Here is a 25,416-nt window from a genome sequence, read left to right on the forward strand (position 1 = left end):
TACATTAGCATAAACACATCAAATATTCATTACAGCCGAAGCACTCATTATGTCAGCAGCTGAATTAAATAACAAGAATAATGTTTCCCAACGATAAAAATAAGTGCCACAACAGTCTCCTGCACCAGAGCAATTTTCAAGAGGAGACAGTGAGGCAGTATTGCAGGAAGCACATTGTTCTCTCTGCTAAGACTGCTTCATTCACTACAAATATATTGGCTTTTAACAGTTCCTTTTCAGATTAATTTCTACCAAAGAGAAGGAATTATGTTCTACAGCGTGAATCCATATGAAAGGAAAAGCATTATACTGGGACAACAGGGTTTATTGCAACAGCAGAATGTATCTTAAATGCAAAATTACACCAACACTATGAGTTTACCAGTTTAATCATAGCTTTAAAAAAAAAATCAATACAGCAGACATTACATAAACTCATTTATATGAAGTTTTTACACTGCGTGCACAAAAACAAAAAAGTAGAGCCAGAAGTGTAAAGGCAGCAGAACAAAACATCTCAAGCCCTTGAAATGCATCACAACTGTGCACAAGTAATGGAAAGATTCATGAAATATAAATAGAAAGCTGTAGATATAAACAAAAGCCATATAAAAGGTAGATAATAAAGCCATTAGGACACGGAGGAATGGCTTTAAACCAAAAGAGAGTGGATTTAGATTATATATGGGGAAGGAATTGTTCCCTATGAGGGTGGGGAGGCCCTGGTACAGGTTGCCCAGAGGAGCTGTGGCTGCTCCGTCCCTGGAAGTGTCCAAGGCCAGGTTGGAGATGGGGCTTGCAAAAATCAGAGATAGGCGAAGGTGTCCCTGCCCACGGCAAGGGGTGGAACCAGATGAGCTTTAAGGTCTCTTTTAACCCAAACCATTCCTTCATTCCATGATTCCATCCTGTCAATGAAAGCAATATGCCTTAAACAGTTACTAGTAAAGAACAGATCCTCTTTTTGTTCCCTTGAAGTCCTTCCTGCCTTCCCACCTACGGAGATTAGAAAGAAGATGGACAATGAACAAACAATTCACTACTAAGGACAGAGCAATGCAACTCTCTCCAACTGAGAATAGATTATAACAGAAATTCACTGGCAAACACCAGGCTGGTCTCAGAAATGGGAAAACTGCCTAAAAAAGGAGAATACAAATTTCCTGGAGAAGATTTTATCAGCAGATACCACCTACAATTCAGTGTGAAACCTCCCATCCTACCATGTTCAACTCCAACCATTTATGTCAATACAGGTCAAAACAAACTGAGATTTTTCTGAGAATGCTCCTCCTGAACCTACCCACTTTCCCTCAGTCTATCCTCTCCACAGCCTCTGTACTTGCTTTAATCTGGGGTGGAATTTTTACTACCAAAATCACTGTCTGTGGAAAACAAAAATTTGAATCATCTTAACACTGTACTGTCTGTAGAGTTCTTAGTTTTCACTTGCTGTGCATTAGATGAACAAGCAAACTAGATCTGATTCCTATTCCTATCTGCAGGACTGGAAAAAACACAGCTGTGGAGCTTCTAAAACAAAACCCACACAGAAGTCTTTCACAGGGTAAAGCCCTTCTACACTGTATCTACTCTTACACTGCACACTTGATGCTGTGCTGAGGTGTAAAAGGGATGGACAAAGGTTTGCATGAAAAACCAATACAATGGAAAACTCTCAGTGCTGAAATCCAAAGTTTGAAGTTGGAGAACAAGGATTAAACCCTTGTTATGTGTCAGGAAAAAAGCAGGAACTCTTAAGTGCATAATCCAACACAATGGTCAAAGAAATATTCCACTTTAATGTAATTTAGCAGAGAGAAAACAATGGTTTTTTCATGCTTCTTCTCTTATTTTTTAGTAATAATTTATATGGAAGATCTTTTCATTGCAGTTTAGTGAACTCAAACCAAACCTTTCTTCAGACCTTCCAGTTTCCATTGGCATTCAGTAAAAGTGTTGTGCCCATATGAGGGAGACACTTTTCTTGGGATCTGATTAATTCCTAAAATATGGATCTGGAAGTGTCTGAAACATCACTCATGGACCAGCTGCCCAGGGAGGTGGTGGATGTCCCATCCCTGGAAGTGTCCAAGGCCACGCTGGACAGGGCTTGGAGCAACCTGGGATGGTGGAAGGTGTCCCTGCTCAAACTCAGGGATTGGATATTCCCTGACTTCTCTCCTATTGATCTGTTGATTAACAAGATAAGAGCACACAGAGAAAACAGTGCTGCAAACATTGTGTATTTCCTGTTTTAAAACCCCAATATTTCATAGTACAGAGGTTGCAACTTCAGACAAACCAGAATTTGACACAGGCTGAAGAGGTCAGCAGCAAACAGCAGAAATGATGACACCAAGACACTGCTTGATCGTGGCAAACTTCCAAAAAATAGGTGATTAAACAAATGTAAAGGAGAGACAATAACAGGAATTTTTTGCATGAACTACAATTTATCCCTTAAAACATTTGCAATTCCATAGCATCCAATAAATATGGAAGAACTGCTGTAGTGACTCAGAGGAACAGATGTACACTGGGCATAACTTAATTATAGAAAAAAATAGGAAAAACATGGATGTCCATAATTATCAAGAGTACAAGCTTCTATTATTTCTACAACAATATTTGTAACAAAATTGTCAGACTCAGTCAGATCCTAAACAACTGTGTTTTATCTATAAATAAATGAGAATATAGCAGACAATATAAGTTTAAAATACTACAAATTAATATTTTTATATTCTTACAATTTTTGCTTCTATTTTCCATTTTTTTATGGAGAGTGACTCACAGGACTGATGGGAAGGCCTCCCTAATCACCTCCTAAAGGTGTTTATTCCTCCACAATGACTACAAAAGTTACTCAACTCACTTAAATGCTATTTTAAGAGGTACAGTGGACAAAATTATATAGATTTTGCTCAAAATTTCTGTGGCAAGGAAGAGGACTGTGGCCTATATGGAATAATGGAGTGGAATTCCACCCAAGTCAATCCCACTGTGCCAAGAGAAAACACCGTGGAATGGTGGACTACAAAATAAGCAATTATTCTGGAGTTATGGTAAATAGTAAATGGTAAATGGAAAGGGCCTTAAAATATATACCAAATATAACTTAAAAAAAAAAAAATTTAAAAGTATTGTTATAGACACTGAGGACACCTCAGCAATGGCAGCACATGGAGTTCTACCATAAGCAGAATATCAAGATAATCTCCCATGGCTACAGGAATGCAAAATAACACCCAAAACCTCCATAAACTGCATTTTAACATTTATATTCTTCTCCTACAGCCATATTTAGGGAGAATCGACAGTCACACTGAGAATTGCTCATCTCTTCCTTGTCCAATAACCACAGGGGTTCAGAGTAAGCATTCATTTTTAAAATGCTTTAATATACCAATATAAAAGGCACAAACGAAGCCCTTTCCTGGTCCATTTTGATCTCAAACTACTTTGATACTAATTAAAACAGCAGAGTAAACATTGGTTAATCTCCTATTAATCGCCACAAGTGAAATCAGACATTGGCCCATCACAGTATCAAACATGATGTTCTAATGTGAAATATTATCTGTGGTTCAGTAAGAAAAATCAAATTAAACCCCAACCACCAACCCTCACCTCCACACTGAAATATGCCCATGTTAAGGAACTGTACAATCCAATCTAAAATAGGTATTAATGATTCATTAAGAATTAAACACAAATTGTTCATTTATGAAGTTATTAAACCTAACCAATAATTAAGGATCATAGATGAATGGTGGCAATGAATAATCAGATTAAAGTATCCAGTAGACTCCAGTTGGTAAAGAAAATATATAAATACAATAAACCATGTGAAATTACACCACAAATTCCATTTGCATGCAATCCAACCAATGTTCAGATTCCAACCATTTAAGCCTTGCGATTCCAGCTTCATTTTTAACTTGCCAAGTTGGGATATTTTCCAAAAAATCAGCACTTAGATGAACTTTTAAAATCAAAGAGTTTAGCAGAAAGAAAAAATATTTTATTATGTAGGCCAAAAGAAATGTGCAGTGGTGTGTATCTCGTTTAGGAAACCAAAATGTACTGACGAGATATTTCAGAGATAAACAGTGTTTCCAACATTGTAGGAACTGCTTCAAAATAATTTCAGTGTCCACAGATGTTGAAATATTTGTACAAATATTTCTCTTTATAAATGCGCTGCAAGCACCCACATGTTGATCGTGTTTAAAACCCAAATTTATGAAATTATGTAGGTACTCAAGAGAGAAATACGGTTATTTTAATGTAGCACTTAGAAATGTAATGGTCATTTTAATATTTTCCTTAGAGGCAGCACAATAAATGTTTTCTGTTGTTTTCTGAATTTTAATAGGGGCACCCAGTAAAGATTTGGTTAGGAATGTTGTGATTAAAGAAAACAGCAGATGCTTTCCGACTGCACACGATTTCTGAGAAATAAAGGGAATTCCTTCCAGAATTCCCCACGGACAAACAAACTTAGGACACTGTTGTGATGCAAACTCAGCCCAGCACATGCCCGTGTCCCTGAGCACATCCCATGGTAATGCCTGCACAGCAACAACAGACAAGAACCACACAGAGAGCAGAACTCAACTCCTCCAAACACTCCCCTTCCACCCAGGATCCATCTGAAATCCCCCACAGGATACCTATTCCCACACGGGGCTGTTGAGGATGTTTTTCAAGGATTTAGAAAGACAGGGTTGCTGTGTGATAACAGAAATTTTTCTTCAAAACTCCCTAACAAACCCTATTAAAAGGTTTCAGTGAACTAAATATTAATCACAACAGCATCTTACCCACTATTTAACTACAGCACCTTTCAAAAGGCTCACTGATGTAGTAAAAATCAGACAGATCTTGCTAAGAAACCAATTTAATGTAATATTAAGTAACCCAAGTTTTTGACATCATCAAAAAGACCAGTTAATTTTAGCAGTCTCATCATCCAAATGCCACAATGCACAGTTAAAACACAAACACATTCCTATTAAAAACCTTTCCATTAATGTTGTTTCTTCCCTTCAGCAGGGAAGAATTAGGGAAATGTACTTGTGCAGCATGCCAGGAATTGCACATCTCACAGGCTGAACAATCCAGTTTTTAAGGATAGGGTAATACTTACTCCAAGCGAAGCCGATCCGTAAAAATCTACGGTTTACAGTTACTCCCTGAAATAATAATGCTGATTGTCACAGCAGAAGGAGGATAATCCCAGCACATCCAGGCCTAATAGGCAGTGTGATCATATTTGCTCCCAGGAAATCAGAAAGCAGGTACCTGTCTCCCTGAAAATCCAGGCACCTTTGGAGAAAACAATGGACTTTCAGGTGCTTAATTTTTATTGAAATCGTAAGGCGTCCATGCTTCAGCCATCAGTGATTTTTTTAATCCATTTTCTTTTAATTCCTGAGAAAAGAGCAGATTTTTTTCACTGTTTGCAGCAAACAGGTCCTGTAACTACAAAGTGAAGTTTCCATATCCAGTGCCATCAACTGTGTCATCTTCAAACATTCCTCACTTGGCAGCAGCCGATATTTTTCCATCTCTTGTTGCTTCTAAAAGTAGAAAATTCAGCGATTTCAGATGCTCTCTAGGAAGATGCACTGAAGGGAATGTTTGAGAGCAGGAGCAGAATAACCACACTCTGATTTTGCCCTTCAGGCATAGCCTGGGTGTCTTCGGCGTGTCCTGCTGGTCTTAAGGTTTGTCCCTAAAGGCTAGGACGTGGAGCCAGGACAGCACCAAGCAGCAGAAACAAACGTTGTGTCTTTAAGAACATACTCACTTTTCTATTGAGGTGTCACAACTTTCTCTCTACTCTTACTTCGCTGCTGGGTCAGATGAAATCTTTAAGGAGGTTCCATTAAAAGTTCGTTTCTGTAGAGAGAAACGCTGGAATTCCCGTTCCGAACGTATTCCAAAGGAGGTCAGGTTTGGTTTTAAAGCATGTTTGTGTCGATGAAAAGTTTTTGTTTTGCTGCAAAAAATGAAAATTCTCCCTTTTATTTACACATTCCCTCTGTATTCTTCCAAGTTACTCGGCTCCCTTACAGTTTAATCAGACATAGGGGAAAAAAAAAAAAAAAATCACCAAATATCGTATTTCCCATATGTACAAACTGACATTGTGGAGGCTTCATTAAAGGCTTTTATTTCTCTGCTCACTGCTAACTGGACGTCATTTAATGTCACCACCACTTCCCAAGAGCCCAAGAGACTTAAAAAGCGACGGAAGTTTGAAAACCAAAAAAAAAAGTTGTGAGTTTTTCTGTACCCCAGGACGGTTTTCTTTCGCGAAGCTCAAGCCGAGACAGCAGACAAAAGAAGCTGATTTGACTGAGCCGTGCCAAGTCTTGCCTTTTTTTCTTCCCTCGCCTCGCTCGCTCTCTCGCTCTCTCGCTCGCTCGCTCCCAGCATGGCAACCTTCCCGAGCAGTCTTGGCGGAGCTCCAGCCTGTGCCAGCCTGTCTGAATCCTTGTTTTCCAAAAAGATGCTCTTTGCGAATCAATTAATAGATTTCCAAACAGGAAACTGTGGGTCAGTAACCAAATCTTGGCACCAACAGCCGCTGCTCCTGCCAAATCAGCTTTATAGATTTCATGGTTCCCTACCTTTTACAATGGATGTAACGTTTGTGCTCCCGGAATCGTGGAGCACTGGAAGCCATTCCCTGTTCTCGCAGGGATAAGAAATCTGCTCACTAAAAAATGTCCGCATGCGACACATGAACAACCTGCAGTAAATCAAGACTCTTTGGAAGGCGGGCGTATGTGTAATTTTAATAAGCACCAAATACTCCTTAAAATAATGTGTTTTCATTCTCTCCTCCCCAGAATCATGGGAAGACGCCAGGAGCAGGAGATGTATATATCTGAATTAAGATCACACTCGGAAGTCATGCACATTTTAACTTTATCTGAACTCCAGCTTGAAAACCACCAGTTCTTCTCAATTCCACCATTATTAAAAATCAGCTGAAAATTAATAAGGAATCGGATCCCAGCTCCTACACAAAAAATCTCCCCACATCCGTAGATCCAATGATGTCATCTGTTAGTTCAGCAGCTCAAGTTCTTGTGGCACTCAGAGCAGAAATGGCTCAGCATTAATGGACAACTCTGGTGGGAAATTTTCTGATGTGCTGCAAGACTTTAAGGATGGAAAATTATATTTGGAACTTCATTCAAGATATTCTACATGACAAGAACTCATGTGAGGAAAATTACAGGAATAAACTTTCTTTTATCTTCAAGCTATTTGCCAAGGCAAACTGCCAACTTTTTAAAATACATGCATTACATTAATGAGCTAACTAGAATATTCCGAGGGAAAAAAACTTCCCAAAGTGTTTAATTTTGTAAGTTTATTCAATAGAGAGTCTCAGAAGTTCACAGGATCATAGAAAGGTTTGGGTTGGAAGGGACCTTAAAGACCACCCTGTTCCAGCCCCTTGCCATGGCAGGGACACCTTCCACTATCCCACGTTGCTCCAAACCCCATCCAACCTGGCCTTGGACACTTCCAGGGATCCAGGGGCAGCCACAGCTTCTCTGGGAAACCTGGACCAGAGCCTCCCCACCCTCACAGGGAAGAACTTTTTCCCAATATCCAAGGAAGTCCCTCTCTGTTTCTAAAGGTTACATTCTGCCAGAGGTTGGAAGACCTTATCTGATGATTTTTTTTAAAAAACAGGTTATTTCTCTGTCCTTCAGACCTTAGACATCCACCCAATGCTCCCCTTGTCTTGTTTCCAGTGGCTGTAACAGACCCATCCACGTTTCTCCCAGCAGCCTCCCAACTCCAGAAGAAACACTGTTAACTTTAAAATCAGATTTTTGCCTCAAAATATTGCACACTACCCCATTTCCATTTGTACCTCGCATCCTCGTGACAGGCTAACCTGGGGAAAAAACACTCCTATATATAAAATTTTTCTATTTCTTTTCTTTGTGCACTTGACAACAAACTCTAATGTGTCACTTTGCCTTTACTGAAAGACCTCTCAGGCATCAACACAGGAACAAAAAGATCTCATGGAAATTATTGACAGTGGAATTAACTCTGAAAGGCTACACTACTGCAGCAATCACTATTAAATGCTCAGCTTTTAATTAGTTTTCCTTCAAAAAACGTATGTATTGACAACAGGGGACTTCAGCTAGATTAAAATATATATATATAATTCCAATAGAGATGAACTAGTTTAACTATTCCTTCATTACTCTTAGTGACAGTAAGGCAGGAAAAACAAATAAATTCCTGAGCAGCCCAATGTTTTCCTGAAAAGAATTTCCTAACAGGATGAAGAGCCTTATTTTAGCCCTCAAAATGCTGCTCCAAAGGCAGAGGATCCAACGAGAGTGGATCTCATGTGCAGGAATGACTCCACTCTTCCTGCCTTAAAGGCTTTTTTTCCCAGGTGTAGTTTACTGCAGCTCTCCTAATTCCCCCTCTCTCTCCTCTTAAGGACTCCAACTGCAGGTCTGCTCCACTCCATCGGAACTGCTCCCACCTCCCTCTGTGACACCTTTCAAGATGCATCATCCTCCAGTCCAAGGTGTCGATATCTTTCAATGGAACTCATTTCTCCTCCTTCACTTCTCCCCCTTCACATAAAGAAGTTTCCATGCCAATCAGTCGAGCGCTCAGTATCCTCCAGATAGGAAGAAAACACAAAACTTTCTCCACACCTTGTTTTGGGCCTTTTTTCATGTTTTCTGCCTGTTTTTCACTGTGTTCCCCCTTCAGCTTCTCCAATTTGCTCTTCTTCTTGTTGTCTCCCACAGTTCTGAAGACAACCCCTCTCCTCTCCTCTCCTCTCCTCTCCTCTCCTCTCCTCTCCTCTCCTCTCCTCTCCTCTCCTCTCCTCTCCTCTCCTTTCCTTTCCTTTCCTTTCCTTTCCTTTCCTTTCCTTTCCTTTCCTTTCCTTTCCTTTCCTTTCCTTTCCTTTCCTTTCCTTTCCTTTCCTTTCCTTTCCTTTCCTTTCCTTTCCTTTCCTTTCCTTTCCTTTCCTTTCCTTTCCTTTCCTTTCCTTCTTCTTGCTCAAAGTCTATGGATTTTTCCTTGGAAGGCAGCAATAATCCAGTCCTCAACTCCCAGATAACTCAAGCTGACACCAGGTTCTGTATTAGTGACTCCATAAAATGCTTTTTTACCCTCACGTTTTTCTCCTGAACATTCTCCTCTCTCCAGCTGTCCCACTGAAGTTTCTTTGATGCTATTCTCTTCCAATGCACAAAATATGGAAGGAGTTGAATTCCTCATCACTCCAAGTATTCTCCTATCCATCTCCAGTCCAAATTTGACCATCTTTGTTTTCTACCATTACAGAACAACGCGGAGCTCTGTCCTTCAACACTATCTACAGCCCCATGCTTAGATAAAAATCCCCAAATTTATTCTTTTGCAATATCTTAGCTATCACTGATCTTTCTTTGAAGAATTAGGAGAAGATTAATATTGGTCTGTGCCTTGGTTATCACGTTTCAAATTCTTTTTTTCATCTTGGACTCGATGATCTTGGAGCTCTTCAACCAAAATGATTCTGCGATCTTTTATGCATTTCACCATGATGCCCCTAGAATACATTTATTTAAAATTCTCCCAGTGAAAGCCTCCTGATGTCATCTTACTCCCTTTTATCCATGTATTTTTCCACCTCTCTCAAACGTCCCTGTGTCTCCCCAGTGTGGTATACCTGGATACCTGTCCCAGTGCACCTGTGAAGATTTCCCACCTCCCAAGTGGAAAACTTTGGAATAGAAGAAGTAACTCACTCATTTAAGCTGTTCTATTTGGAATACAACCCCAAAGAGTTACTTTCAAATGTCAGGTATAGCTTTTATTTCCCTTTTCTCTTCCTTGATGGAACACCTCAGTGCCATGGACCAATGAAAGCCGTGTAACGCTTCATCCTGACCACCTGATACGAGGTCAATGTGGGTGTGACAGTTCCCCAAAACATTTTATTCTTAAGAATAAAAACACCAGCATATCTGGCATATCAGGGCTAACTCTGTCAGTCTTTCTGCTATCACACTCCTGTTATAATTTCTGGGCACTCCCATTAGAAATAAGTGAAGCCAATTCCTCTGAGGACAAGCTAGAGGTTTTTAGGAGTCTAATTTTGGAGCCAGATGCTTCTCTGATTTATTATTGAAGGGTGAAAGTGCATCATGTGACAGGAAAAAGGCAACTTTTACCTGGGCTGCTCATAAAGAGATGATGACAAAGAATTTCCTATGGGCTCTCCACTTTCCTGCGTTTTATTATTAAACAGCCAAACACTGGGGAAGCTCTAAAAACATGTAAGTGAGTGACTGTAGCTATTACATAGAGACCAATGTAATGAAAAGAAATACTGAGAAGGAAAGAAAAAAAGTAATACTGCAGCCATCCAGAAGTGACAAGGGAAGACAGCGAGAGCTGAAGCCAACATTCCAAAAATCAATCAAATAAAATGGAAAAAATATTAAAAAACACAAGAATAAAGGCATGAAAAATCTGAATATGAAGGACTAGACCTGCAAGGGCCTCAGGCCCTGCAGATTTCCCGAAGTCAATCAATACAAGGACCACTTCTGGCAGCTTGTTTTGCACAGTTTTGATGTTCCCAGTTAATTCTGGTCCAGGATGGGCTGTCTCCTCCTGGCAGCTGCCCCCCTACCACCTGCATTTACCATTTGTCATTTTGACAACATCATATATGCCTGACTGTGGTCCTTCCTGTGCCATGGAAAACATTAGCCCCAGGAATGGAGAGTTCCAGCTGAATCCAGGTGAAAATCAAAGCAGCGGATCCATGAGCCCGGTGGGTTTAGGGCTGGTGCTGTCACACAGTGGGGTGGAGTCCTCCAGCTTTGCAAGGCAAATAAATGACAAGACCAAACTCTATCGGAAGCTGTCAACAACTTCCTAAAATCACTGTGGGATTATCCTTCAACTGCTCATCATGTGCTGGCATTCTGCCCCAATTTGAAATTCCAAATCCATGGGTCAATCTCCACTAAATGTATTCTTCTTCAGTTTCCTTAGGACCAGATGGTCTCCAGAGTATATCCAACAGAATTTATATTCCTAGATTAAAATATTTTCCCATTCTCTTTGTCCAGTACCACCCAGAACACTTCCAATATAAAGTGCTACATGGGTTTTTAAATACCATTGGTACCATTAATTGTTTATTATCCCCTTTAGGTCTCAGGAGAAAAACAGATACTTAAAAAAACCCAAAATGTTGGGAGCCCAGCTCCACAGCCAGGGGTGAGTGCCATTTAAAAACTGACTGCAGTGTGGAACATGAAAAATAAATGCACAGAACTTGAGGTAGAAATAGTTACTCATAATAAAATCCACAAGTTAACTTGGATAGAGTGAAAATAGACTTGTGGCTAGAAAAACTCAAATATCTTCAATTATTATGAAAATGGAGGCTCTAAAAAATCAAGTAACTAAGAGGATTTATCCATAGTTTGGTCAGAGTAGGGTTTCTTAATTCCTGGTGTGAGGAATAAGAACATACTCTTTATTTTGCACTAAGCAAGGGGTTTATTGTAAAATTCAGGAACAAAGTGCTTTGTGTTCAATTACTGAATTTTCACAAATTAAATATTTTAAACGGTTCTACAGAGAGCAGTATCTCAGAATTCGTCATCTTCATCCAGCCATCAGCCCAGAGAGTGCTGGTTTTTCCTCATTTTCCGCTTCCATTATACTTAATACTTTCACAACAGGAGTACCTGGGAACGTCTGTGCACAGGTATCCACAAGGATAAAATACACATTTGATGATTTTCTTGCCTCTCTCTCAAAAAGTTTGCTTTCAGTTGTTGTAAACTAAATAAACACTGAGTAGGTCTTAATTGGTGTGGGAATATTTAACACAAAGATGACTCCTTAAACAAGGACTTAAGGAGAAATGAGTTACTTAATGCCGAAGGGTGAGTGTGGAAGTCTGCAATTCCACCCCACCAAGGAGTGGACAGAGGAACACCCAAATCCTGCTAAACGTTCCTTCGTATCCCATCCTCTGGACTCGTGCCACCAGCCCAGGCACAGCCCACCACATCCAAAAAACGATGCTGTGTCCAACTCATGACTGGGAACAGTTCCAAATCTAGGAATTTCAGAGGAACGTACTGGTTGACCAGGGAAAGGACAGACCCAGGATCTCTCCAAGGATTTAAGAAGGATCCAAGTCATGTTCACGTCCACAACCAGAGACACAATCACAGTCACAGAAACAATCCACAGTTCCCATGCTGGATACACAGTGTTAGCCTGCATCCAACTCTTCCTGAGTGGGATGGAATCCTCCTCCAGTAAATGACAGAGTCTTTCAGGTCGGTTGAAAAGCAGTTTGATGACTAAGAATGGCACAAGGGACCAGATTAAATCAAATAGCAAAAAGTGTAGATGACTGGTAAGAAAACAAATGCATTAAAGCCACTCAACAGTAAGATATGAGCTGTGATGTCCTACTCTAAATCCCTTCAGTGCTCAGAACACGGGTTTTCAGCAGGAATTGTGTTCAGCTGCCAACAACATCAGAAGACACCTTTCAGAAGCAGAACTTCAGAAGTGAATGTGGCAAACAGATGGGCTGTTGGTCCTGCTGCTTCATTCCAGAGGATGCAGCTGGACTCCAGGGCAGTTATACGCATTTATGACTGTATTTATGAGAAATGCTAACAAAGCAGAGGAGGATCAGAACATCCTAAAATTGTTAAAAAAAAAAAAAAAAAAAGGATCTTTTCTAAGTTCTGAAGTTCTGAAATACATATCCTACGAACCAACTGTAAACTTACCTCTAGGTCACCTTATGAGTATTTTTCTTCTTCATATAAAGATGTATTAGAACATATTAGGACATTCTGGTTAATAATCCACCCTCTACATTTGGCTTGCCTGCTCATTTCTTCCCTCTCCTGTTCCCTTTCTGAGTAGTAACTTGGAAAATTGTCATTCAGGATCCTACTGAAATGAAGCATTATTATTCTGTGAGAAGCTTATTTTATTAGAAGTTGTCTGAGCGCAAACTCTTGCAGATGAGATTTGATCAGTGCGGAAGGAAGTTTGCACATCCCTGTTTAGGTAAGAAGGGGAATCCTTAGGGAAGAACATAAAAGAAAGCAAGCAATATAAACAGTCCACATAGACCCTATATATCGTAATGTTATCTCTGGTGCAGTTATTTTGATTCTGATGATCTTAGACAAAATCCTACTGCAGTTTGCTAAAGCGTATCAGGAAATCAGCCACTGATTCCCTGACTTGGAATTTTGCCGTTTTTCAAAATGTAAGCTCAACATTTGAAAGGAGCAGATGACTGCAGACATTTCCTCTCCGAAACGAGCAGATCAGCTGCCAATCTACTGATCCCATAAATCAATGATCTCCCAAAGCCCCTTCCAACCTGGATTATCCTGTGATCCCACTCTGCCATACACATGTACCAGACCCTGTCAGTTCCACCAAGGGCTGTCTGGAGTCATCCCTCTCCTCCCTCATCCAGCCTGTTAAGTCATCAATGCCTGACCTCCCCGATTCCTGCTCCCACTTTAGGAGTCCTGGGATGAAATTTTCACGAGTTGAATGTTTGATGAACCAAAAAGTGCATTTTTCGCACTTTTTGAATGGGCAATGTCAGAAACACAAAGACACTTCCACTGTCTATCCCTTACACAACACTTCTCATTGCTCACTGGGTTCCTAAGAGTTCTGAGCCAGAGACTCAGGCACCAAATCTCTACCCTCAAAGTCCTCAAGTCTAAACAAATGTCCTCAAGGTGAGGGATTTCTGTCTCACATTGAGGGACACCAAAAAAACTAGTTCCCGCTGGAGTTCTGCATCTCAGCCATTCCTGAAATGTGGGCATTCCTTAAAGCATCTCTGGAGGCTCCTAGAAAGTCAAGAGGCTCCTAGAAAATCAAGCCCAAACTATAGTAAAAATACAGGTATCATCTACTTGGCCACATTTCTCAACAGAAAATAAGATCTTATCTTCAAAACAAAGACCCAAACAATCTCCACTAAATTCCAATTTTGCATTATCTGCAGCAAGAATTAACGATGAGCAATACATAAGAAACTGCAATAACCATCCCTGGATTGTGATGGGTTTTATGGCACAGGTTTTTATCTGATTTGTATTAAGGACTTATTTATGTGCATTATTTTAATTGTACTGGAAATTTAAATGCAAGTTTCATACATATCATAAAAATTTGCAACAAAATAAGTACAATAATCAAATGTATCCATACCACTGAAATTTCATACATAATAATTAAAAGATAAGCATGGAAGGATAAAGCAATGCCTATCACACAATAAATTACAAGCCAAATAATTCAATGGTTGCAAAGTAAAAATAAATTCAATAAAAATTACATAAACCTGAAGTAAAGGCAATGTACACCACTGTAATTTGAAGGTATAAATTTGACAGGAAGACATTAATTAAACCAGAGAAGCTTTTAAAGCTGAAAAAATTCAAAAGGAAATACTGTACATCAAAGAACAAAAGGACTAAAACACAGGAATTAATACCTGAAATATTCAAGCAACTTTAAATCTGCCTTAAGGGCTATTCTGCACTTATCTTCTCTCAATTATTTTATTCTTTTATTATCTATTCCTTGTGCGTTCTGAAGGAACTAAAGATGCTGCACCTCTGCAGTTCCATGTGTAAACAACTTCGCTCTCATTTGGATAACCTGACTTTGGAAATTCTTTCCTCCATTATTGACAGTGTTGTATACGAGCATGAACCAGGAAAACTGAAGAAAGTAAAGGAAAAAAATGTGATTCTGTGAACTGGTATTTGGTGTAGAGAGCTTAAAAAAAATACAGCTTTTGACCCTGGGCAATGAGAATAACTCAAAAAAAAATTAAAGGCTTTATATTGAATATCAACTACATGGATAGGTGATGAAGACAGCAAAGCCAGGACTCCGTCTATACCTGGTTATCACACAGACACCTCCATGGGAGCTGGTCAATGGACCCTGCACTGGTCACTGGACCCTGCAGTGGCCACTGGACCCTCTGGCAGCCAGTGGAAGGAAACAGCATTCTGGGTGCTATTTCCCTGATTTAAATGTCTTTTGATGAACTAAAGACACCAGTGCCCATTTCACCTATGACAGCCTAACTCTGGGTATTGCTGCAGCACCACTCAGCCTCTTCCAGTGCTCTGTCCCACCCTGTTCCTGCTGCAATGTAAAGTTTGCCCCATACTCTCCTACCTGCTGTGGAAAGAGAAGCAGTGGGATGCCTAATTCCATGTCTCTGCCTGGGATATACATTCACGTAATCAATTATGGAAGAACATGTGGGATCCAGGGCACAACGTTACCTAAATGTCCAGTCAATGTCATTCCTGCACTAAAGATAAATGGATACAATCAGCCAAAGGAGTCCAATGTATCCCAGGACTCACACAAAATCAGTTAAAATATTCTCTAGATAGAAAAAACAACCTGAGTAAATATAGCCTTGTGTTTAGCTCTCATAACTGATAGGTTTAACACCCCAAATTTGGCTCATTCAGACATGTACATCCCGTTTCAAAACAGCAGCAACGAGAAGCTCCTGAGCCCTGTGTAACACAACTACCTTCACCAGGAATAATTATCCCCTTTTATTACACGACTTCGAACGATCTCCTCATAGCAGCATCCACACACAACCCTCTGGGTTCCTTTTTCATTTCGGAGAGGGAAACTACGGCATCAGCACGAGAAGCCTCCACCAAGCCTCATTTGCATGCAAGAGGCTGCCAGTTGGGTGAAGTTTCTCCCCATTTAGGCAATGCTGTCTCCCAGCAACCCGAGCTGTTGCCAGGAGAAGCCCCGGGAGCGCTTCCTCCGCACCCTCCGGCTGTGAGCCGCATGCTAAGCAGAGCCCCAGGAACTCCAGGGACTCGGAACAACAGAATTTTTTTTACTTTTACACTTTTTGAGGGGTTTAGTGATGAGTGATGTCATCAGTTCTCTTGGGATGTAGTGAGAGGTGATAAGTAAGTGCAGGGTTATTCCACCTCAGGAGCAGCATTTGGCAGCTTGATGTGCAGCTCTGTAAATATATTTCCTGTATGCTTTCCATCTCCCCAGCATCCTCTGTGCCTGTTAACTTCCTTTGGGTGACTGTTTTCCAGCTTCCAAGAGTAAAAAAGCACGTGCAAACAAAAAAAAATCTCTTTATATTGACTTAATCTTTGCTTCTCCTTGCAGCACCTTCCAAAATGTAAAATGCAATGGGGGGGTTAAAAGTAATTCCTGTCTTTCCAACAAGAGCACAATATTTACAGCTGCACAGTTGCCTTGAAAATGAGGTGGTTAGTGTGCAAATATAATTACTTGACAAAATGCACCAAAAAAAAAATGAGCACTAGAAAAAGCCATGACAGGCAGGATTTCCAAGGAAATTCATCCTGGAAGTACCTGCAAGAAGTTGTAACCACAAATTTGAGAAGTTTTTGCCGATAATAAACAACCACTGGGGTGAGGTGTTTCTCTGCTGTGCATTTTGCTTTCAATCTTGGCATACACAACAAAATTGTAATGAAATTTAATAATTTATGGAAATTGATGGCTTGAGTGTGTTTGAGGCAAAGATTGTGTCCTCGAATGAAGAAATAAGTAATTAAGTCTTCTGAGTTAGAAAGGTAAATTGCAATTTGGAAAGCGCTAAACCACACATGACATTGTTACTCAACACACTCCACTAAACTGCCATGGAAGTCAAGTGTCACTTTTTTTGGCCCATATTTCATACAAACTCAATAAAAATGGACAACTAGTTAATTCATTATGTAGAATGCTGATTCAGGTAAAAGAAAGTGGTGTAAAAATTTGAAGAAACAAATCCTCCTAAACCTTAAGACAAACTTTATTTTCTTTGAGGTTTTGTCCTGACGTATAAGCTCACTCAAGAATCTTTCTTTTAGACCTAAAATACAGTGATACTAAAATCACGTCTGAAAAAATTTTGTATTTGCCCATGATTACAAATTCTTTTAACCAGTAAAGGAAATAAACATGAATATTTTTCATTTTATTCCTTATTTTGAGGACATAGTTTAATGGTGAGCATGGTGATGAAACAAATGGAAGTACCACACCACAGGCCACTGGTTTGACCACAATAATTTCTGCTCAGTGTCTTAAAAATGGTAAAAAAAGACTAACAGGGAGAGCATGTGGATCCTCTGTCAAATGACATTTTTAATCAATGTTTTCTTTAAAGAGTGTGATCTGATTCAAGCAAGAATTAATTCATGGCAATGCTGTAATGCTGTGCTTTTTTTTTTTTTTTTTTTTCACACAGAAGGTCAGACTAAAATTCACCATGACCTCCTTCACATTTGTAATTACTGCTCTATTAATCTTTAGATATAAAGCTAAGAGGCTTAATGGGTTTAAACAATCTTAAGGCTCTCTACCCATGAGCTGGACTTTCTCTGCCTCAAAAAAGTCAAGCCACTACAGATGTGTAAGAAGATATTCTCTGACACTGCTCATTGGCAACAGTAGGAAAAACATTCTTTTAATTTATTACACATTGCTACCTCAGGATATCTAGCAGAAAAAACCTGTGTATATATCTATATCAAGATATATTTATACAGATACATATATATAGATGTTATTCAATCTCTACATTCATATGGCTCCTTGACTACTGCTCCTACCACTGTCATAAAATAAAACAGTTCATTAAATAGTGTAAGCAATATATCCTCCCATAGTCAGAAAACACAGCCATGTTTCAGCACCAATCAAACTAAAATTAACTCTGAAAAGTAGAGTTATACTAGAAAGGTAGAAGCAATAAATAAATAATGTGTGTTTTTACTATAAAGCACAACATCATATTGCACCATTATACAAGAATATGAAAGAAGTAATTTTAAAAAATGAATGCAGGTGCTCTACTGCAAGGAAAGAAAACAGCACAACAAATTCTAAAACCCAGATTATGGAATTCGTACAAAATCTGATAAACTCAACTTGCTTACAAAAAGAGTAAGTTTACTAATGTTTGTATTCCTTTCAGCTAATGCAGAGTGGTTTATCCAGGTTTAACTGCACGATTTTCTTGGATCCTCAGTGAGCACTAACACCTCTGGAACTTCAACTTCCCTCCAGACTGAACTCAGTGGGAAGAGCCTGGTGCTCCTCCACAGGGATCTCAACAGTGGCAGCAGCCTCACTTTTGGGAGCTCTGCTCTGGCAGACCCAGTTGCTGCAGCACAAGGAAGGAGCTCCAAGGATGTTTTATTCCATCAGGATGAGGAGTAGATCAGTGGGATCTCCAAGAGACAAGAAGCTAAATGCTCTGCAGCCCTTCACTGAGGAAAGTTAGGGGCTGTCAACATCACTGAAGGTGAAGAGGCTGGACACTGCAGGTCCAGAGAGCTCTGGCAGAAGTTCTCCTCAAGTGCCTGCACACCAAGGCAGAGCTCGGCTCACTTGGATGTCCAGGTGTGGTCACAGACCTCTGATCCACCAAGAATCAGAGACCTGGCACAGCACACACAGCTGGAGCAAGGATCAGAACAGGTTAGGTAGGATGTAGGAATAATCCTTCCAAAAACAGAAGAACAGGATGTGGAGCTGCACTCTACTGAAACACAACTCCTTGAGAGCACAGGGCTGCAGAGTGAAACAGTCCTCTAAGTAACCACAAGACAGCGGAGATGGAGATCCAAAGGAAGGCTGGAAAGGTAAACAGATTCAGTATTTTCAGCTTTCAGAACTCAGACTCTGGCTTATATATGGAATTATCATGGAATCACAGAATCTCCTGAGCTGGAAGGGACCCAGAAGGATTGTAAAGTCCAACTCCTGACCATGCCCAGGACACCCCAACAATCCCACCCTGGGCCTGAGAGCTGTGTCCAAACGCTCCTGGAGCTCTGGTAGCCTTGGGAACGTGACCATTCCCTGGGGAGCTGTTCCAGTGCTCAAACACCCTCTGCAGGAAGAACCTTTTCCCTGATAGCCAGCCTAAACCTCTCCTGACACAGCTCCAGCTGTTCCCTGGGCCCTGTCCCTGGTCACACAGAGCAGAGATGAGAGCTGTCCCTCCTCTGCCCCTTTGGAGGAGCTGCAACCCCTGAGAAGCCCCTGGGAGGCTGCCAGAGGGAAAAAAAGGCCCTTCAGGGTGGTCTGAATTTTGACAAAAATTTTCTAAAGAGAGTTAAGGAAAAAAAAAACCATGTAGGAAAAGTGGGAACTTCATCAGAAACACAGCACTGCTTCATCGACTAAAATGCAGAGACCAAGAACAAGCAACAAAGGAGACACAGAAAGCACCACCTCAGCATTTAGGCACAAAATCAGCAAAGCCAAAGCTGGAGTTCAATCTGGCTGGGGACATAAACGGCAATAAGAAATGAATCCGCAAAAATTGCAGGAGTAAAAAGAAGCTCAGAAAGAATCAAAGTGCATTGATGAATACAGGAGACAGTCTTAGAAGTGCGTACAGAAAGACTGAAGTACTCAAAACCTCATTTGCACAAGTCTCCACAAACAACTGCTCTAAAACCTCTCCAGGCTGGTACAATCAGAAAGAAAAGCAGCAAAGAACATGAGGAAGAATGGGTTATGGCTACTTAAGCTAAATGTGTTTAAATCCAAGGAGACATATGGAGTTCTTCCAGAGCTGGGAGGCAAGTTTGCTGATGTGGCCATCAGAACACTTACAGATGAGAAATAATGAAAAACCACAGTGACTGGGGATCTCTGATGATGAGATTTGGGCTACAGTAACAGCCATTTTTAACAAAGGAAAAAGAAGAATTGAGGCACGTATAGGATGCTCAGCTTCAGCTCAGTCCCAGGAGAGATCATGGAGTATGTTCTCTTGGAAAATATTTCCAAACAGAGGGAACAAGAATGTAATCAGGAATAACCAACACATTTACCAAAGGCAAATCACGCTTGTCCGGCTGAGCTGCCATTTTAGGCTGAAATTCTGGCTCTGCAGAGGAAGGCAGAGCAGTGGCTGTAGCACATGTTGACTTCAGCAGGGTTCTGACACCCTCTCCTACAGCATTTGCTGTGGAAGCTGACGAAGTCCTGGCTGGAGGAGCAGCCCGCATGTCAAAAATGGGCAGGAGGAGCAATCTCCAAAGGCAGGGATCAATACCTTCATGTCTTGTGTGCAACAAGTGACCCCAGGGGCTGCTGCTGGGGCCAGAATCATTCAATAGCTGCAACAGCAACATGAGTGATGTGACAGAAAACACGCTCAGCAAATCTGAGGGCAGCGTTAAACACACAGCGAGGGCAGACGCAGCAAACAGCAGAGGTTTATCCAAGAAGACCTGGAAAAATTCCAGGTCTACACCAACAGAAACCCCAGGGAGGTCAACAAGAAGAGCAAGATGATCTCAGAGCTGCTAGGAAGGAGCTGTGGTCCTGCTGGATGCCAGGTTAAATGGGCTTGCAGTGCAGAGAAAGCAAACTGTGACTCTGGACAGCACAGAAAGGAAAAATCCCTCTCTTCTATGCTGTACTGGTAAGAATTCACCCAGACTACCAGCTCCAGTTCTAGTTCCCAATTCACAAGAATTATTAACATGGCAAGGGTCTGCAAGGTCAATCAGCCTTAAGTTGATCATCAGCCTAAAATTTTAATTGCCATTCTCTTCTGAGCAGTTTACATCTTATTTTAACATTGACAATTCACTGTAGGGTCATGCTGTTATTAAATACGTAATGCCACATTTAGCCATAGAAAAACATTTCTAAAAATTGTATTTGGCCTTACGAGGATGCTTTTTGTACAGCAGCACAGAATGATTCTACCTGTGCCATTTACTCAGCATAAAATGAGCTTGGTGTGTCTTCTGTCCAGTCTTTTCACAATAAAAACAGGAAGGTACCATGTTGATGCAGGGAATGTGCTACTCTTGGTATCATCTCTGGAATTCACTGCTGTAACAGCACAAACCCTACCTCTGCACCCCTCCTTTGACTCCATTTCCTCCACATCAGACATAATATTCTCCCTGCTACCTTTAATTTCACCACTATTTTCAACTACTAACCAAGTATCTAGACAATGCAAAAATTTATTATCCTCTTGACCACTGGGCTTATGCCATCACCCATTTGTAATTCTTCCACCAGTACTTATGTACTTAGTGTGTTTAAATTATGCCCTAAGTTTGCACACTTTGTTAGGGTCCATAGGAGCCTGGAGCAAAAATACATATAAGTAACACCTTGTTCAAGAAATACCTCATACATGAGCTATTGAATACATGTATTAGAGCACCTCAGTGCCACTAAAATTCCTACTGAACAGCACTAACAGTCATCTTGGAACTCCTTCAGTTCCTAGGAGGGCTGTGAGAAAGTAAATTCCTGAATTCTGGGTTGCTGCTTTGCTTACCTGACAGCGCACATCTACTCAAAGGAGGAAAACAATAGGAAAAATTATTAAGAACTTAGAAGCACCTTGCAAACAGAATCATGGAACGGTTGGGGTTGGAAAGGACATTAAAGCTCATCTCATCCCACCCCCTGCCATGGGCACGGACACCTTCCACTATCCCAGGTTGCTCCAAGCCCCAATGTCCAACCTGGCCTGGGACACTTCCAGGGATCCAGGGGAAGCCACAGCTTCTGTGGGAAACCTGTGCCAGGGCCTCATCACTCTCACAGGGAAGAATTCCTTCCTAGAACACCCGCAGAAGATACACAGCATGTCATGATATTATTTTAAAGTATTATTATTTTAAAAAACCAGTAAGGCCTAGAGAAATCTCTTTAAAACCCTATTGCTGGCTTCAGTAAGAATTAAAGAGAAAACTCATATACAGACAACAGATTATAGAAAATAATCACATGATGGTTTGAGTGGAAAGGAATCTTAAACCTCATCCAATTCCACCCTGTGCTACGAGCAGGGACATCTTCCACTATCCCAAGTTGCCCCAAGCCCTGTCCAACCTGCCCCAGAACACTTCCAGGGACGGGGCAGCCACAGCTCCTCTGGACAAACACAGGGACGCGCTCGCTGGCTGCTCCAACAACCCGTCAATCCCTATTCTTACGGCACATAAGAAACGTCACTGCGCGAGTAAACCACGACACACACACTTTCCCAAGGCACATTTACCCCCCCCCCCGGCCCCGTCCCCCCCTCACAGAACGCACCACCCGCCGCCATGTTCCTCCCCACGCCCCCGTCCCGCCCCTCAGCGCGCACGCGCCGCAGCGGCCCTCCCCCGCCGCGAGGGCACCGCGCATGCGCGCGCCGGGAAGGAGCGCGCGGCTGGGGCGGCAGCGGGGCCAGGGAAAGGAAGGAAACGGAGTCACTACTCACCTGGCACCGCCATGCGCTGGGTCCTGCCGGGCAGCGCCTCGCTCGCCTGCGGCAGGCGGGAGGCCCAGTCGCCCATGCTGAAGGCAGAGCCGTGGAGGGCGCGGAGGAAGAGCAGGAGGTGGAGGCGGTGGCGCGGCGACATCGCCCGCTGGGCGGGGTGAGGGAGCCCCGGCGAGGGAGGGGCGGGGAGAGCGCCCCCTGCCGAGCGGCGGCGGGGGAAGGCAACTCCTCAGCCGCCACTGCCTCGGGGGTCCCTCAAGGGCGGCCCACCAGTGTCGTCCGTGACTCTTTATCCCAAAATATCCCTTTCCATGGGCTCTGCCCATGTGTTCCACAGCACCTCTGTGGAATGCAGCTTGCTCTGAGTCTGGCCACAGCGTTGTTCCCAATGTTTTGGGACCCTCATGGAGTCCACGTCGCCTCCACCTCATGTCCTCTCCACGTCACATCCACCGTCTGGCGTGTCCACGCTCTCGCTTTTAGACGGGATTTTGCGGACGCATTTAGGAAAACACGCTGCGCATACCTTTCATGCAGTAATGTGGTTAATGTGGTTTATTTATTTGTACAATAATCACAGAAAGGTTTGGGTTGGGACATTTAAACTTAGCTTGTTCCAACTCCCAATAATATAGATACTTAATTTTTTTCCATGTTTTTTCTGGTTGTTAATTTACAGAGCGCTTGCATGTGTTATGTTTAGGCAATCTACTGTATTATCCCAATTTTGCAGAGTATTTTTTCAGTGAAGATGTTCCAAGTAACATCCCAGGAGAAAATTCTCCAGGGAGAATTTTCTGCACCTATATTTGCAATAAAAATATGTAAAATATGATCAGAGTGTGAGTGCTTGTGGAAAATACCCACTGTGGTTTTGGGGGTAATACAGCACGGATTTGTACAATCACAGAATGGTTTGGGTTGAAAGGGACCTTAAAATTTATCTCATTCCATGCCTCTGCCATGGGCAGGGACACCTTCCACTGGACTATACAAGGGACAGGATATTTATTGATTACAAAATTTATCTGGAGGGCTTTGAAAAAGTTGGGTTGTTGGCTGAATAGAGAGAAGATAATAAAAAAACAGACTAATGCCGAGTCTGAGAGGAAGGTCAGATAATTCTCTCAAAAAAAAGTCTATGACAGATGCAGTTCCATTCAGTTCATAATCAGGTTGGGTTTTACATAGATGCAATACTCCTGAGGCCTAGAATTTAATTCATATTTATAGAGGTGTTGGATATTTACAGCAATATTGAGAATTCCAAGGTGCTCTTGAAACAATCTAGTAGACCAGGAAAATCATGTTTTAGGAGTCAGGCTTTCTTCAAAATTAAAAATTCAGATAGGAACAGGAGAGAGAAACTGTCCCACCTCAGCTTTCAGGTTCCCTGTTTTGTGTTTGAAAGGTGAACAACATCCTCTTTGAGCACAGGTAGTCCCCAAGTTTGCAGTCAATCTTTCAAGGTGTTTTACACAAACAAAATTTCTAAGTAATGGTAACTAGAATTACTGAGATCAGGACTGGAGAGGACCTCAGGTGACTTCAAAAAAAGTCTTGTAATAGCCTGGAGAAAGTCCATTGAATGATGAGTGAATATAGAGATGCTTGTGATAAATAACTGTGATGTTTTGAGAGTACAAGTTAGTAAGAACCAGAAGTGCTCAATAACAAAGTGTAAATTTAATTTAAAACGTGTTCACGTAATTAGTTGTTCCCTCATTATGGTCACACTGTCATTTGTCAGCTCTTTCTTTGTAAGAAACTACTAAAGATGATGACGTCCACTGGTTTTACACTGCCCACCTCTTCACTTTCACTACACCTATCTGCCACCGTGTTCCTAAAAAATGCACTGCTCAATGTCACGATGGATGGCAATGGAATTTCCCCCTCAGAATTAATGTCTCCACCTGTGAGCTAGAATTTTTTCTGCCTCTTTGCAACCGTTTTTGTTTCCATTGCCATCTTCCCTGCGTGAGGGCAGTCAGAGGTGAGGGGCAGAAAAACAGGCTCATGTTTGGCTCAGCCTCGCAGGTGAAGGGGCTGAAACCTTCCAGAGCCCTGATAGGCTCCGAAATTCCAGCTGCAGAAAAGCCAGCCTTGCCTCCACTCCAGTGATCCTGGCCATCCTTCATGCTGAACGTGCTCTCCTTGAGTGTTTATACTCTGTGTATCCCTTAAATCATGGGTGCCCTTTCCAGTGCATTAACTCCTCCAGGAAAAATTGCTTTGTCACCCATCACCCAGTCAAGCTGCTTCGTTTGTGAGGCTGAAAACAGCCGAGGATTGGGATCCAGAGCAGTGACAGCGGGGCTGCTGATGCTGGAAAATTACAGCTCTTGAGGGCAGGAATCAGCCTGGCATTCCCTGTTCGCGTGGCACTTCATGCACCCTGTCCCTGCCTCGTCACTGAATCCCAAGTATTAAATGGTAATAAGCCATCGTGCTGCTTAACAAATAAAAACTGATTTTCACAAGGGTTTAGGGCTTGTTGGCTCCATGGAAACAGAAGACTGTTTAATTTAGATAAATCCCGCTTATATTTCAGGAAAGTGTGGGCTATCCCCTCCTCTTGTTCCAGAGGGTGAGGTCTGGGTGAGAGACTCTGAAAATTGCACTCTAACTTTATTTAAAGTTTTCTTATTTTTTTTTACCTCTCCAAACAAGCAGTAGAACATGATTATTTTTTTATTTATGGTGTATTATGCTTTACACTTAAACATAGACTTTCTATGTACTAACACACTAAATTAAGAAATATATCAGGAAAAAAACATGGATTATGGCACCTACACAGTGCTTGCATTCTCCTGTAATTATCACAGTATTCCCAGCAGAGCAATTTTATGGCAGATGCTAAAAATTTTCCGTGAAGATGGAAAAAGAAAGGAGAGAGAGAGAGCAGGAAGAAAAGGGATGTGGGCTTACCTCTCTCCTTTCAGCCAGGGCTTTGCACAAATTCCTACTCATCCAGTCCTAGGAACTTGCTCAGAATATACAGAGTTTTTTTTCGGGACCTGACATTTCCTACA

The 25,416-nt window shown here is 41.6% G+C and overlaps 1 protein-coding gene across 1 annotated transcript in view; it reads right to left on the reverse strand.

Moving 5' to 3' along the window:
- Nucleotides 1–22,520, reverse strand: part of MSRA (methionine sulfoxide reductase A) — a gene marked incomplete at its 5' end in the record, with an annotated part of 234,870 nt that extends 212,350 nt beyond the window's left edge. The window contains one exon of the mRNA XM_082277057.1: nt 22,379–22,520. Within this exon, the coding sequence (XP_082133183.1) occupies nt 22,379–22,520 (142 nt within the window). The remainder of the gene's footprint in view (nt 1–22,378) is intronic.
- Nucleotides 22,521–25,416: the final 2,896 nt, after the last annotated feature.

The sequence above is a fragment of the Coloeus monedula genome (genome assembly GCF_965178545.1).
Source record: "Coloeus monedula genome assembly, chromosome: 2".
NCBI classification, from domain to species: domain Eukaryota; kingdom Metazoa; phylum Chordata; class Aves; order Passeriformes; family Corvidae; genus Coloeus; species Coloeus monedula.